At 52.7% G+C, this 16,858-nt stretch overlaps 1 protein-coding gene across 1 annotated transcript in view; it reads right to left on the minus strand.

Annotated features, from left to right (window-relative positions):
• SLIT3 (slit guidance ligand 3) overlaps positions 1-16,858 on the minus strand; it is a 526,414-nt gene that overhangs the window by 156,821 nt on the left and 352,735 nt on the right. The window contains exon 5 of the mRNA XM_008147633.3: positions 3,833-3,904. Coding sequence (XP_008145855.2) covers positions 3,833-3,904 — 72 coding nt within the window. The remainder of the gene's footprint in view (positions 1-3,832; positions 3,905-16,858) is intronic.

Below are 16,858 nucleotides of genomic sequence, written 5' to 3' on the forward strand. Positions count from 1 at the left end.
CTTTTATAATCACTGCACTAAATGGACTGCAAGGAGATAGAGAATCGGAACATCAAGAGTCACTAGTGTCTCAAAGAGCTTCCTCCACTGAGCTATTCACCTCCCCTCTCCTTAAGCCCCTTTCATTCCTCTTGGGAGTTGAAAATCTCCAGGCAAAAGCCCGGTCCGATGGTGGGTGTCTCAAAAGACCGCCAAGCCCAGCTCTGAGGGGCCCAGAATCACCGCACCGTCTTGTAGGGGTGCAGGAAAAATGGGGAGTCTATTGTACACGCCTGTTTTAAACCCCTTGCGTGCTGTGGAATTCGTGCTCACAGGGGTTGAATATCTGCGATAAGTTAAAAGATTTTGGTCTACAAATAAAAACGCCCCAGATGATACATTCTGGTGCCGGAGCTAGAGCGACGGTCTCCGTTATCCTGAGGAAAACACGAAGGCTTCTCCGGGCGGCTCCTGCTGCTCGGCTTTTCCCCATCTCTGCGTCTGGACACAACCTGTTCTTTCATTCGCGTTTGCTGCTCTCTAAGCGCTGGGTCTCCTTGTTCTGAAAGTCACTCGCTTCCTCCTTTATTCATCGTTTATTGAGTGACTGCTACGTTCCAGGCACAGGACTCACTCTTGCAAATAAAACAGTGAGCAAGACAGACCTGCGCTCTTCCCGTATGCAGCCTGCAGGCTGTTGGAGGAGAAAGACAGCTGAGAAACAGCCCAGCCCGGGGAGGACCTCTCACCGTCTGTACAAGGGTGTCCTCTGGGCGGGAAGAGATCCCGCCAGTCCCGGTACAACCTCCCGTCCTAGGCCCGCCTCCGGGCGGGGCGCCGCCCCCAGCACCTCCTTGCCGCTGGGTAACACTCTCCTGCCTTGTCCAGACGAAGGGAGCCTGGTTTCTTCTGCTCGTTTTCTCCCTTCAGGGATCTGCGTTAGTGATCGCACTAGCATTTGCTGAGCACTTGCACGCGGGCCGTGGGGCGGATGGAGGCACGTGCTCTAGACGAGCGTCCGTGAGATTACAGACGCTCTTTGCGCACCTGTTTGCCTCCCTCTGCAGATGACCTTTCTCAAGAGCAGGGATGTGTCTTATTCATCTCTTTATTTCTAGGACTTGCTTTGGGCCTGGCAAGGGTCAGGACTTGATGATGATGTGTGGAAGGAAGAACGGAAAAATAGAAGGGAAGAAGGAAGAGAGGGAGGGAGGAAAGGGAGAGGCGGGCAGGCCGGCAGGACCCCTTTCTGTAGGTGGCTTGTTTGGGAGGCTCGTAGCAGAGTGGGGGCCAGTCTGACTTCCTCCAGCAGCACTTGAGAGCCCGACACGCTCAGCCAGGAGTGCAGAGGGGGAAGGCTGGAGAGCCTGCTGCCCGGGAGGGCGGTGAGTCAGCCTGTGTGCCTCCGGGGGCAGTTTCCCTAACCCCTCCTCCAAGATGCAGCACGGCTCTCACCAGGAGAGCAGGCCCTGTTCCCGGGGCCTCGGCCTGGACAGGTGCCTCCTGCTGAAGGCCGCCTCTGCCCCGGCCTGATCGGCCCTGTGACAGGCCCTCCTGGGAGTCAGACATCAATCTCTCAGGCCCCAAAGCCGTGATACGAGCGGCGCTGCCCAATGCTATTTTCTCCTCTGAGCTCTGACAGCCCGTTACTATGCGTAGCTGCTCGTTTGCCACTGTTCACTCGGGTTGTTAAATCACAGGACACTTTCTTGTCTGCCGTGTTCCTTGCCCCCAGTTCTACCTGAGAACATGAATTACCCTTCTGCGACTTATAGGTTCTGGCCAACAAATGTGTGCTGACCGAACTGAGGAGAGGTGTCAGGTGACCCATCCGTCGTTCGTTCTGCTGATTAACTCATCCTTTAAGCGGTGAGTTTACTCCCCTTCCCTCTCCTCCCAGGACCACATGCTGACCCCAGGGATAAACCAGAGAGATCATCAAGGCTCGGGCCCCGAGTGACACACTTCTGCGTGGCCGGGAAGGAGGCCTGACGGCAGCTCCCGGGGGACTCGGGAGCCGGTGCTTGCAGAAGCTCGGATCTTTGTGCTCCCGAGGCCTCTGTGAGGTTAAAGATGTTTCCGGAAAACAACAACAAACCCCAAGTCCCCAGATACCAAACCCCAAGCCCCCAGATACCACTGAGGCCCACTGTGAGATTTAACCACTTTCTCGAGAATCAGAAATGCAGCGGGAATTACACAGCCCTGTTTATACATCACCATGGTTTGGGTGTTTTTTGGTTGTTCAACTGGCCCGTTTAAAATTAGAGCCATGATTTCCGACAGATAGACCACTTTATATATGTAAAATATTAATCTGGGCTCGACCTTCAAGAAGCTGGCTGACCTTGAGTTGCACTTCTCTGGGCCTCAGGGTTCTCAGGCTGACCTGGGGGCTAGAGGGGCTCTACTTCCCCTCCTGGCTTCCTTTCTGGGACTCATTAGCACAGCCGCTCACTTTGGTTTATGCACACGATGCTGAGTCACCTTCTCTGAGGCTGTCTGCTCCGCCCGCCCTCTCCTGCTCCTGGGCATATGCAACCGGACAAAGCGGTGGGCAGCCTCCGTCTGGGCTCCCCTTGCAAAGTCCTCCCTGCCCTCTGCGCCCTTCACCCTGACACTCCTCTGCCCTCTTGTGTGCTCTGCATGTTTAACATGGAAAGCTTTCTGCCAAGTTCCCAGCAAAGGCGGGGGGAGGAGGTTGCCTCTACCTGGAAGCCACCATCACCTTCCCAGTTCCTCAAATCCCTACCGTCCTTACAGGGAACAGAGGCAGCGAAAATAGTTTAAAAATCCTCCCTCAAGACTTCTCAGGTTGAATGTGGGCCTGAGGAGGAGGCCGGGGCAGGAAGGCCCGCTCACATAAGCCAGCCCTCTGTGCCCTCTCCACACTCAGGTCCTGCCAACAGGGACACAGTGGGGCGGGAAGAGCATTCAGAAGGCACACTCCTTCTGAGGGCGAGGAGACGCTGACGGCAGCACGCAGTGGAGGCTGGGTAGGAAATGACCAAGGCTATCAGGCAAGTTCAAAACACAGCAACGGAACCGTCCTGCATGGAGTGAGGCCATGGGCACAAGGATAGGCATGTGACACAGTTACATAGAACTGCACGTGTGTGCGTGCACACACACACACAAATGGGTACGTGTAGAATTGTGGAATCTGAAGAATAAGGTCGGTGGAATATACCCACATCAGTTTCCTTGTTTAGATATTGCACTACAGTTATGTAAGATGCCACCACCGGGAGAAAGCTGGGTGAAACAGCACATGGACCTGTCTACCATTTTGTGCAATTTCCTGTGAATCAACAATTATTTCAAATTAAAACAACAACTTATTCAAGCACCTAGCGAACTGGATCTGTCTCTGTCTTCCAGGTTCCCGTTAAATCGTCACCGCCACAGTCCTCATCTTCATCATCATCATCATCATCATCATCATCAAGGCTCCCATTTGTTGAACATTTATTATGTGCTACGCAGTACTTAAATATTTTCTCACCTGCATCAGCACCCCCACCAGGCTATCACCCCAGTTTTATAGATGATGGTGGCATTGGGAGAAGCAGAACTGAGGCCCAGGCCAGGCCACAGAGCTACTGCAGGGCCGGCTCTGACCCAGGTCTGGGACGTATGTGGGGACGAATAGCCAGGAGGAACAGGACTGTATGCAGCCGTTGTGGCATTCGACGTGTGCTCCCTGGAAACCACGGAAGCACACCCCTCAGTGTCTCCAAGGCGCCTGGCGCAGGCCACACAGGGCGCGGCGTACCGCCTGGATGTCCCCTCCCTCGCCCCCGCTCTGGCCTGAGAGCCACATCTGCAGCGAAGCAGCGAAAACATTACTTACAGGTTCTTCACGTCGGCGATGCCGCGGAACGCCTTCCTCGGGATGCCCAGGATCTGGTTCTCGCTCAGATCTCTAAACAAGAGGAAGAGAGGCACGGAGTTAACCACAGGCCGGCTCTGTCTGCATCTCATTACGATAACAAAACCCCGTGCGGGCTGTTTGGGGGACTGTTTAGTCTCAGGCCCCAGGCTGCCACAAGCCTGCGCATTGTTCCTTAGAGATGGCCTTTGCTGGAATGGTTACCAGGGGGAGCCGCTCGCCTCCAGGGCGGGCTCTGTGGGTGGTCTCGCACCTCCAGGCCAGGAGCCAAGCCGCTGGGTTATTTGTTGCACACACTGCACCCAACTCTCTGTTTTGCCACCTCCCAGAGACGACCCCTTGCCCCTCCTCCCGCACGCGTCCCTCCCCCATAGCAGGTCAACACCTCTCCTTCTCCCATCTCTCAGGGACCCGCTGCCTTTGTCATCTGGGGTGGGAATGGAGCTGGCCTCCTGATTTTCTGACAGGGGCCGGCCATCTCTGTCGCTTAGAGTCTTCTGGGCCTCCTGGGTCATCTTAGTGACAGGCATGATGAATTCAAATTGCATTTCCATAAAACCATCCAAAGTAGGGGTCCCGTTGGCACCTCATCCCGCATTAGGCAGTGCTAAGGTGTTGCTTCAAGGAGGGAGGGCAAGGAACTCTCCAAGCTGGCTCAAACCCAAACCCTCTGCCAGGTCCTCTTAAAGAGTCCCCAAAGCCTCAGTTTCCATTCCTAAGACCCATACGGTCTTTTCCATTTTGTTTCCAGTTATATATATATATATACATATATGTATTTGCGAGACCAAACACAAGCACTTGTTTTCACTCATACCTCAGGCTGCCTGGGATCTCAGCGAGTAATCAATCATACATACATGTATACCTATAGCTACATATACCAATCATATATTATATATATACACACACATGTGCATATTTGTAGTTATAGTTCTCCATTATTTTGAAAAGAACACAAAAGCCTTCAGATATTAAGGCCAAAAAAATATTTTACCTACCCAGACATAACCACTGTTACCAATTAGGAGTAATTTATCTATAAATGTCACCCATATGATCTCATAGCATATAGTCTGTTATAACTTCTTTTCCACTTATTATATTGAGAACATCTGCTCATGTCATTAGCAGTACATCTATGCCAACATTCTGAATGCCTGTATATCATCCCCTTGTATAGATGGCTATAGGGTCGCACGCTGCTATTTTAGGAAACACTAGGATGAACTTTCCTGTCCTACAGGGAGCACGGGCTGGGTCACAGGCAAACGCGTGTCGAACTGCCAGGTGTCCTAGAGTCGGAGTGCACCCAGGGACACTCCTGTGCCCATTCCCACGGACACCTAAGCGACGGCTGTAGGCGGCTCCAGATACTGGAAAGAGAGGCCAGACCACCATCCTCCACCAAAACCTGGGCCTCTGGATGGACATTTTGCACGGGGGCAGGAGGGAAACCAGACCAGGGAGGCGAGGCGTGCATTTGCCTTCTCCCACCTCTGAGGTGAGCTGCCACACTCTGAGCCACTGGCAGGTGCCGGAGAGCCTTGGGGGTTGTCTGGGACCCTGTTAGGCTCCAAGGCAAGGCTCAGAGTTGGGGTTGGGTGCAGATCGGAGTACGTGTGGCTTCTGGGGCTGAATAAGAGGGTGCCCCCCCCTCCCAAATCCAGTTTCCTTGGCCTGCAACTGATGTAAGTCAATTTAGATGCACGAGGGGCCTGGCTGCAGGCTCCCCCGGCTGGGCCTGATTCAATGAGCAGGGCTCCAGCCTGGAGTCGGGGCGCTGAACAAAGCCCACGATGACAGAAAAGGTCGGCAGTGTCACCGAGGCCACGCCTCTGCTCTCCATCAGCCTCCAAGAGAAGGGGGCCAGGGTCCTGTCATCCAACTAATGCAATTTCCACCGGGCATCTGGGCCGCCCCCCAGGCTCCAGCAGCCACAATGGGCCCAGTCTTTTCTGGCGAGCGGAGGCTGGTCTCCAGGACAGCCAGCCCTGCCCTTGCCTCCCAGGCTGGGCTGCTATCTGTGGCCGCTTGGGCCACACTCAGGCCACACTCGGCGAACAGCTGATGATCCATATACCATTACAGGCGGGGGGGGGGGGGGGGGGGCGGGGGGGAGTAGCAGACCCAAGACAGGGTTAGAACCGCCCGCTCCAACCATATTTGGAAGTGACAAGAAGGGGCACACACATACCCCAGCAATGCACTACCCCTCTGAGGCTAAGGTTCCCCAACTACACAGACAGAACAATGATTGCATGAAGGTTCTGGTTTGCAGGACGGTGGGACACAGAGGAGAAAGCAATATTTAAGCAGACACACCTGGTGGAGTTGCTGGGAAATCCCCCACAAAAGCAGCCACACAGGCAAAATCCTGCGCTCGGGCGGGGCGGCCACTGGGTGTCTGCGCACTGTTTTCTCGCTGTACATACCCGAGTCCTGCTCCGAGTCTAAGGAGCCCAGGCTAAGCTTTCTTCCTGCTCCCCCTGCCCCCCCGCACTCCCCCCCACTATGGTTTCCCACCTGCCACAGCTGAGCAAAACAGTAGATTGTAGGGAATTTATCTGTTCTCCATGACAATCTGCTTATAAATTTTATTAATTTCATTTTCCATTGAGCCTCTCCTCTCCGGCGGACAATACGGCTGCCATCCATCTGCGGGAGTGTGTATTGATTTCATAAATACCTCCAGTAGGCTGACAAACTGACGGCTTTAATGGTGTTACTGATGGGGCGTGGAGGAGGCTCGGGGCTGGTGCTTCATTTTCGGTAACTGTCCCTTCGCAATTATCTCGGGGCCTTTGTGAGGGTTCCTGAGGGTGTGTTTATCTCAGCGTGATGCCCAGCACGGAGCTATTGTTAAGTACTATCCCTGGGAGAGACAAGAGCCACCATTTTCGGCTGACACTTAAATAAAAATAACAAAATCTATCCGGAGTGCCGAGAGCCTAGTTCTGGCCAATGACTTGTTGAGGCTGGAGTACCTCACCCTTCCTGAGGGGACATGTGGGGAAGTGACCAGAAAAAGGGAACTTGCTTTAAAAAAAAAAAAAACACAAAACATAGATGAAAGGTACGAGGTTGGCGTAGGGTGGGAGGGAGGTGTGCTTGGTTTTCCGGGGAAATAAAGGGAGAAGGCAGGTGGGAAAGGCTTTCTTGGTTGGGAAGTGGGGTTATGAATTGGGACGCCTTTCTAAGTGATTAGGGCTCTGAAAGAAAGGGAACTGCATTAGCTAAAGTGCATTTTCCTGCTTCCGGAAAATGATTAACCGACTGATTATTCCATCCAAAAACTCAAGACTGAAGAGGACTTATTAAGGAGACAGTAAGTCAAACAGAAGTTGGCAAGAATCAATATATCCCCCTTCTGCCCCTCCACCCCCTTTTTAATTTACTAAAATGCTCTGGACACAGATTAACTTTCTTTGCAAATTTATTATTGCTCCATCTACCCCGAAACGGGAACTGCGGACACTTTGCTAAATGGATTGAAAGGTTGTCTAGTTCCAGCGGAGCGTAGGGAATTCGTCCCGGGCTCTTGCTTTGTTCTCAGAGCAGCGGTGCATGGCAGTCCCCGCCTCCCCCAGCCCTGCCCACTCCATGGTGATGGGCGAGGTCCAAGGGCATTCTGTTCCCCTGGGGAAGATGTGCTTATCTCGGTCACATTCCTACTTCCAGGAAGTCCTGTCTGTGTTAAGCAGCAGTTTTGGGAGGTGGTGGTGGTGGTGGTGGGGGTTTGCTCCCAGATATCAATCTCCGGTTATCCAGAAGGTACAACACGGGGCTGGAAGCTCCCTCAACCTTGGAGAATTCTTGTTTCTGACGTGGGTGGAGCCACTTACTACTTATATCAGCATGCCCACCGCTGACATGCCCCATGCCTCAGTTTCCCCATGTTTACAGGAGGACAGCTATTTTACGGACCTCAGAGGCTAATCGTGAGGATAAAGTGAGTTGATACTTGTGTGCACTTTGCACCTAGAGCCCTGTAGACAGGAATGGCTTCATTTATTTCTTGGACTCCCCGCCCCCCGCCCCCCCATTGAGCCCTGAATTGACGCTGCTGAAAACATAGTTTATCATCACCCTCAGGACATGTGCCTACAATTCTTCAAAGAATCACACACACAAATGCTGCTAATATTCTTTCCACAGAATCCGGGGGAGGGATGAAGGCTTCCCTCCTCGATCATCTAGAAAGGAGGACCCTTTTTTATTCTGGATTCCTCTGGATGAAACAGGAGAGGCGGGTTCAGGAGAACCGGGTCTGCCTTCGGGTGGGCGCTCTCAGAAGCAGACCCAGCCCAGGGAGGGCTCACAAACTGCTCCTGGGAGAGACCAGGAAGGGAGGGAGGACGCAGGATGGAGAAGGGGAACACAGGACACTTAGGTCCGGTCCTGGCTTAGCCCAATTCCTGGGCGCTCCTGCCTCTAACCTCTGCAGCCCTTGGTTAGAGAGAAGTGCCAACTCCCCAGCTCGGCCTGTTCTCCGGGGGCGGGGGGATGAGGTGACTCCAGGAACCCAAGGACAGTTTGCCGAGGAGGCTCCCAGCCAGGACCTTTAGCAGCAAAGTCCAAGAAGCAGGAGATGGAGCCAATGTCAGGAAAGGGGGCTCCGGACTCCAACCCAAAGCATTTCCTAAGAAGGTTTCAAGGGCAGGTCTCCTGAATCCAGAAGTTCTCAGATTAAAAAAAATCATTCCCAAAAGATGACATATCCAGGACTAAAGATCAAGAGGCCACGAAAGAACATGGAAACAACCCAGTCCCCAAACCCTTGCACTGAGACCAACAAGATGCCTTTTCAGAAAACACACACACAATCAAACAAAAAAAACCCCATCAACTCTTGATTAGCCAAATTTGGATCCACTATAAGCGGAACCATGACTGGATTTGGGACCAGGGCAGTGGATTACCACTCTAAGTCTCTTTGGCCTAAATTTATGTTAAAATTACTGTCCTAGTCACTGCCTAGTAGGAGGAAACCTGCCCATTGGTAGAGTAGGTATCAATCAAAACTCATTTAGGGACTTCTGAGTTTCTGATGGATAATCCGCCAATCTACAATTTCTTGTGCTCTCAGTACTACCATCCCAGACAAAGGTGACCCCTGCCCTCCTCATCCCCAACTCCCACTGTAGAGGAACTATGACACATCACTCCACTCTAGAAACCAAAGAGGAAGGTATTGCTTTGCTTACTTATACAGCAGGAGGGACAGACATGCAGGAAAAACTATTCCCTGGGGATTTTACACTGTGGACTTCAGGGAGGATTCATTTTAAAAGGCAAATTTCTTTTGCAGACAATTTATCTTAATAAGCAAGATTAAGTGTTTGCAGTTGGGTCACTGTCAAAACCAAATGCATCTATCTATCCCAGCTCAGAAGCCCTAGTGCCCCCAGTGGGGTGTCTGGTCAATGGCATCCTTTGTCCCAGGGAGAGCGCATGGAGTAACGGAGTCATTTCCTGAGATCCAGAGAATCAGAGTCTCAATGGGGGACAAAACACCACAATTATCCCCACTGCTCCAGGTGGGCTTCTGAATATTTCACGGCAGCAGGAGTTTACATTGCTTGCTCCCTGGATGCCCTAAGTTATTGAATGAAAGACATCAATAAGAGCTCCTCGTGTCCTGCCTCCTCTGAGAAGCTCATGAGAAAAGTCCTAGTCCTACCCTTCAGGTATTTCATACCGGCTGAGTAAATGTCAGCTCAGAGTCCTATTTCACTCACACAGTAGGCACTCAATTCATTTTATGAGCACCTACTATGTGCTACACCATGTAACATGTTGAGATACTGAGGTGAACAGACCAGGTTCCTGTCCTGGAGCTGGCCTTCTCGTCGACCCCAGATACAAATGCACAGACCCCTTACATATGTGAAGGTAAAATAAACCCCCAGACACCCCAGAAATCGAGAGCTGCTGTTCAGTTTTTCCCTCTGCAACAAGAAGAAAGCCCGTATGTACCTAAACTCACACTGCACATTGTTCCGAACCAACATGGAAAAGAATGCACAGCTTGGTTTGACACGAGGCCCTGAATTCCCTTTAGATTTGGAGCGGGGAGGGAGGGGGAAAGATGGCAATATCAGTCATGGCCCTTGTAGGGAGGCAGGCCTGATTCGTCAAGTACTTTGGTTTTATCTTTCCTAGTGGGTAGTCTGATAGAAATCAGGACAGTTCGAAGATGTTTTCAAGAGTTGGCATGTCAAGAGTTGACAGTCCTCACAGGAGGACTCAGGGACTCCCCTGTCAGTATTCACTGATGGTGCTGCGAAAAATATAGATCCCTTTATAAAAAAATTAGGTGTGATCATGGTAGTGTGGATTATGTTTCCTTTCACAGATGGCTGAAGGGGTGGGGAATGGCAAGTCTGTATTTTAGAAAGCCACTCTGGGGCCCAGAGTGGAGACTCTGAAGTGTGACAGCCTGTGGGTGATGACACCCTTGCCTGGGATCCCAGCAATGTGGCAGGCGAAACAAGCACGGTGCCCTGGACCCTCCCAAACCTGCAGGGATTAGGATCTTCCTGGTGGGCCTCAGGGACAGGCGATTTCCCACAGCTCTCCAGAAGGGCTATGGCTAGGGGAGAGACCCCTGGCGGGCAGGCCAGGGGCAGGACCGAGCAGCTGGGATGCGAGCAGGTCCAGAGCCGTGACCGCAATGAGGCCTGGGTTCAGCACACAGCGCTAAGGGTCCCTCGGGGGCCTGAGGGCTGTGGGTGCTTCGAAGGCTGCACTTGGCCTTGGGTTGCGGGTTTGTCTGTGATGAGTTACCAGGGGGGCCCTGTTTTGTCTCTTTACGGGCAGATGTTCTGGAGATTGCAAACTCAAGTGCGTCGGGATTACCCAGGTTAAAGTGAGTAAGTAAATCAGGCTGAATGTGGACCATAAAAGCAAGGAGGGGGTGAGCTGGACAAGTGCAGGGCCCGTCTAACTCAATTTCCCCCAAATTATGCACAAGCAGCCCTCTGTGCTGGCCAACAGAACACTCCAGACCGGGGCTGAAGGGCGCGGAGGCCAACACCTCTCCAGGGGAAATGGGCTAATTCTGGAATGGCATTCTCCCATAGGAATACACGAGACGCCTATGCAATTTACATTTTTTTTTCATTAGCCGCATTAAAAACAGTGTAACAGTTAAAATGAATTGTAATAGATTATTTTACTTAACCCAATATATCCAACATATTATCCATCCAACATGCAACAATATAAAGATTATTAATGAGATATTTTTACATTCTTTTTTACACCAAGTCTTTGGAATCTGGTGTGTACTTTACGTACATGTCAGTTCAAGGCCCCTGCAACCACGCGGGCTGGTGCCTACTATACTGCACAGTGCAGTTCTAGAGAAAGGCGGGGAGCTGGATGCTGTAGCTGGAAGCCTACTCGTTGCCAAGAGGGGGAGAGAGTTTCAGATGTTAGAACCGATCTGTGGGACTCCTTGGGGGTGTGGGGTGTCTAGCAAGAAATATGAAGGGGAGCCAGTCAAGACAGAAACCTCTGGATTCAGGGAAGCAATCCATAGCCTGAGCTGTTCTGGTCACTCAGCCATCCTTCCTGTGAGCACAGAACCCCCTTCCAGACACCGGATTGAATGTGACTCTCTCTGAACCAACACCCGCCAGGGCTGGCAGGGTTAACCAATGCCTCCAGCCCAAACAGAAGCTTTCTCCATTTCATTACCACATGCAGCTCAACCAAGGCTCTCCGTGGTCATGAAACAGCATTACTATCGACGGATCCTCCCCCAGCCAATGGGGACAGAGGCCGGGCCCCTCAGCAGCTCACTGACCCTTGGGATCACCACAATTTACCCACAAGGCAGTGCTATCAGACTGACTGGGGAGCTCTCATTATCAGTCCAATTGTGCCTTCTGTTCTGTCCAGACGGCCCTTCCTAACAAAGTGGTCCAGGACCCCAACTACAAGCATCACCAGGACCCCAACTACAAGCATCTGACTGGAATCTAGTCTGTGCATCCATCACCACGTACCCTTCAGGGGGCACAGCCGCGATTTTGGTGCCCTTAGAGGGTGTGCAGAAATCTGATGCTGAAAACCATCTGCTTGCAGGATCTAATTTTGTACCTGATAGTCCCCTGCCAAGTTTTAGGCCCAATGAGATGTTTTGGTCTCATTTATTGATTTTGGTTGGGGGGGGGGCGGGGGGCGAGCGTGTCCACCTAGTTCAAAAGGATGTTGTCTAGTGTTTTTTTGTTGTTTGAAGCTATGTGTCTGCCTAACGGAGTTTGGGTGAGAAAGCCTATTTCTGTGCGGTCACCCTCCTCCCGGCTGACAGGCCGTCCCCACCCCCTCTGTCCCCTGCGTCCCTCTCCCCTGGCCGCCCTCTGAGGCTTTCATCCGTAATTCGATTGTCGTAACTGACACTGTCAATCTGAAACCCGGCGGCATGTCTAATGCTGGCTGGACAAGGGGACTGCAGGGGGAGCCGAGGGAGGCAAATTCATCTCGAGAAGTAGTTTTATGTAAATCGATCCTCTGGCCGAAAGCTGGAGCCAAGCATTTGCTGATTAATTGGAGAAGCGTCCTTGTTCCCGTGTCTTCTTTAGAGAGATGGCCCAAATTGAGTCTTCTCTTCTTCACAAAGACATCCCCATGCCAAAAAGCTTTTGCAATTAGGAGATGAAACCTTGGGAGCAAGGGGGAGGCGGTGGGGGCTGGGGGTTGTTTATGGAATTGTTCTGAGGTGAAGTGTGTGCGTTTGTCCGGCCTCGTGATTCATCGCTGCCCTGGGCACCCTCATTTGCCTCCCAGATGGTGGCCTGATGGTCATAGGTCCCGAGGCATAATATCCTACAGGCGGCGGCCTGCCGGAGCAGTAATCAGCAAAATTAGGGAGGCGGGGAGTGTGCTCTCCAACATGGCTTCTGGTGGGTTCCAAGTGTGTATTTTCGGTTACCGCTCTGGCCAATTTCTGTTGGCATCAGGGAGGAGGAAGTGAGTCTGTGATGGACACAATCTCTTGTGGGTGTCCCTCTTATCTTTTCTGTAAAAGAAATCTCTAGCAAAATGTCAGATCATCCAGCACTGTGGCCCTTTAACTCAGGAACTGTCCCAGGGGGAGGTCAAATCTGACATGACCAAAAGGCTCAAGGTGAGTTAGGGACCTGGGCGCAGGTAGACGTGAGCCTGGATCGGAGGAGGCTGTTTGCTAAGCTACACGCAGAAAGAAGGTCAAGCTCCTAAGGTGACATGGGCATTCCCGCTGGTACCGTCACTAAATTATTAGTTTCATGAGCTCAGAGATTTTTGCGGAGCATGAGGCCTGACACACAGCTTTAAAAAAAAATGTTTGTTGAGTGGATTAAAAATAAGCAAAAATGATTCAATGCCATTGCCTGGTTAATGGGTCATGAAGAATAAATCTCAAGCTATGGGGACTCCCCCCGACCCCACGTCCATTTTGTCCCTCTACATTATAAAGAGCTCTGGCCCTATCCCCCCATCCTCTACCTCTGTCTCCTTGGCGGCATGTCCTGCTTGAGAACTAATGCCGCTCAGATAAAGTCTCCGCCTGGGAGAGGCGTAGTGAGGGAAACAGAGGCAGGGGGATGAGCAGCTGTGCTGGGAGCTCGGCTGAGCAGAACTCCGGAGAGAGCTGAAACCCGGCCCGAGAGAGTACGACAGGTTTGGAAATGGATTCGATCCAGAAAAGGGCCGCTTGCCCGACAATGTTCCATTTCCAAGACCAGCCACCCCCCACCCCGCCTTCCTGCCGGGGCTGAGTCCTGGCACTCACTGAGTCTAGGCTCACGCTGACAATGAGACTCTGGGACAGAGGGGGAACTTCGGCATCGAGCTACAGGGGCTGCTCGGAGCGGTGACCGGCAGCGAGAATGTTTGATCACCTGTGTCGTCATCTGCTCTGTGATTAGTCTTCTTCCCGCCAAACCGTGCAGAAGGCCTGGAAACCCTCACGGAGCCTGCGCATTCGCAGAAGTCAGCTTGGGGCTGGCAGAGGAGGCGGCGGGAAGAAGAGGCAGCCCAGAGGGCGAAGGGACTGCAGTTGAAGCCACTCCCTAATTCTTACCCCTGTGACCTCCAACTTGATCATGAAGAGAGGATTCTTGGAGCTCTCCTCTGGATCGCCTGTGTGCCTGACCCTAAGACGAATGTTCCGTAGACTGAACAACCCCGCCCTTCTCCTGGCAATACGGCCCGGGGTTACTCTTCTCTTTACTGAAGAAATAGCAGCAAGTGGGATGGGTGGGGGTGGGGAGGGATTACTCCCTGGGCTGCAGCTGCCCGGAGGTTGGCATTTGCAATGCAGAGCTACAGCTCAAGGGAGCGTGGCTTGTACATGCCTGTTCTTTCCTCTAACTTTTCAAAACCCCATTAAATAAGCGAAACCTCCACGGTGAAGGTGAGATGCTATCCTGGGGCCATCTGCCTATAAAATCAATACGGCTTCAGAAAGGCTCAAAATTATCTTCTACTGAAGCAGGAAAGCAATTCAGCAAGAGCTCAGCCGCCTGAGCTGCAGGGCCAGCGTCTCGTCTCGAAGCGAGTGGAGGTATGCAGCCGTGGAGGCCATTAAGCTACGTTATTGCTTCAGACGACATTTCTCATCGTGGCCCCTGCGCTACTTACTGTTCCATCCAAAGCAATCAGAGGTGCTGCTAATATCTCGCACCTGTGGAGGTCCTGGGCTTGACCACAGGAGAGGAGATGCTGTTCTCTTGTTTATTTATATAAAAACATCAGTTCAATAGATTTACACCAAGTTTGCAGTTAACACTAATATTTAATCCCAGCCCTGCTTCTGGCCATGTAGCTCGAAAGGCACTAGACATGGGATGTGAGCGGAGGAGAACCCAGCGAACGGCGATGATGGAATTAATTAGCGACGCGTGTGGGGCTGTTGCCACTAGTCTTGTGCCAAATGCAGTGCAAGAGGGAAGGGCCTCCCTGGTAGGGGTGGGGAGCAAAGAGAGGGATGAGGGCGACTTCTTCTGAAGCATCCCCTTGCCTCCCCGAGACTGCTCCTGGACCACAGCCTGAGCCACACTCTTCCTGGTAACACGTTTCCTTTCATACCTGACCCCAAGGTCCTGCATGGGGCCAAGACCCCAGGAGGGGTGAGGAACAGAAGGGAGAGCATGGCTCAGGAGTCTGGAGGACCTGGGTGTGAACTCCAGCTTTGCTGCTTGCTACCTGTGGCTTTGTATGAGCCTCAGTGTTCTCATCTGTAACATGGGGACAATGAATATGTTTATGCCAGAGAATTATGAAACGGCTAATGAACTTAGAGCTCTTGAATGCTACCTGGCTTTCACAAATACTAATTATTGTGAGTCCTTGCATCTGCCTTCAAACACTGTGAGTAGAAGACAAGAAAATCCCTGCGAATTCCTTGGCCCAGAGAACATTACACAGGAACCCTAAAACTATAACGCAGCAATTCCAGGTCAAGTTCAACACCAACGAAAGCAGTTGTTGGGTCCCACTTGGCCTGCAGTGCCTCAAAGCTTCCCTGGGCCCTGCAGGAATCTACCAGGCTCTCCTGAGGGTGAAGAGGACAGGGTGGCAAAGATGGGGGCGGAGTTTAAAGCCACACAGCTCTCTGTAACCCAGGCGGCTGGCTGGGAAGGGAGGGCTGTGCAGCAGCTGCTGTGCACAGGAGAAGCTGGCGGGGACTCCCACTGAGAGGATGGAAAGGCGGGCAGCTGGGGCAGCTGAGGCAGCTGGAGGCACAGCCGGCAGGGCTAGACCGGGAAGTGGCCCGACCCTTACACAGGCTCTGGGCTGAGAGTAGAGTGTTGATCGGGCCTCCTCTGCACAGACTCTGCACGAGTCAAAGAACCCTCCTCCTTCCCAAGGAAGCTGGGGACCTGGGTGAGCTGCGGGCAGCCGGAGCCGGGCAGGAAGCAGCCCTCGGAGAGAGTGGTCACAGTGGGGACGGGAGATGCACTTGCTACTAAAGCAAGTTCCCTGCCTGTCCTCACTCCCTGCGTAACTCCTGGGCTCACATTTCAGTGAGGGCTCATCGTTAGCAGGGTGACTGCAATGGACCATGGCTTTAGGTCAAAGCTGAGAGAAGGAAAAGACACAGTCCATGGGAGATGCCAAAGGGGACAGCAAGTGTGAGGCCCCTCAGCAGAGGACCCAGCTGCTCCAGGTGGATGCAGTGGGTCTGTCCTCTTTGTTATCCCAAACCCAATGGAGGCCTCAAGGCTGCTCCAGAAAAGACTGGAAAGTCAGCCTCTGAGTGACGGTGTAGAGGGGCTGTCTGTGAATGAGAGGCCTTCTTTAGACCCCGCTGTAGGCGGGCAGGACAACCCAAGCGGAGGGGGAGACAGACAGACAGACAGCTATAAAGATAAGAGAGGGAGACTGAAAAACAGAGGGAGGGTGGGGGGAAGGAAGGGAAGGGAAGGGAAGGGAGAAAGGGAAAGACAGGCAGGCAGAGAAACACAGACCAAGAAGGAGAGAGCAAGAAGACTGACTCAGTGAGACAGGGAGAGTAAAACTAGAGAGAAGAGACGAGAAAGTGGGAGGGAAAGGCACCAGAGAGACAGGCATTTCCAGAAGAGACTGTGAAAGGCAGAGACACGCGGAGAAAGAGGCACAGGTGTGAGAGGGAGAAGCCGGATGGAGACAGGTGCACACACACACACCACGGAGGAATAGACACGGAAAGGGTCCGGGCTGCTGTGAGAGGGGGTCTGTGAGGCTGGAAGAGGCTCCTCTCCAGAAGGTCCTAGTTCGGGCTTTCGCAGGATGAGGGGACCAAGAATGGCCGGCGGTCCAAGGTCTCTCTCTCACATCTGACTTGAAAGGCTGCTCTGGGGAGAAGGACGTGTCATCTTGGCTGTGGGGACCCTGCACTGAGCTCAGGTTTCCATCCTCCAGCCCAGCTAGGTCTGCCCAGACACCCCCTCACACCCCCCCCACCCCGGGAAAGTGTGTCAGCGCCCCCCTAAGCCCCATCTCCAGCTCCCAGGC

Source organism: Eptesicus fuscus, chromosome 6, assembly GCF_027574615.1.
Source record: "Eptesicus fuscus isolate TK198812 chromosome 6, DD_ASM_mEF_20220401, whole genome shotgun sequence".
NCBI classification, from domain to species: Eukaryota; Metazoa; Chordata; class Mammalia; order Chiroptera; family Vespertilionidae; genus Eptesicus; species Eptesicus fuscus.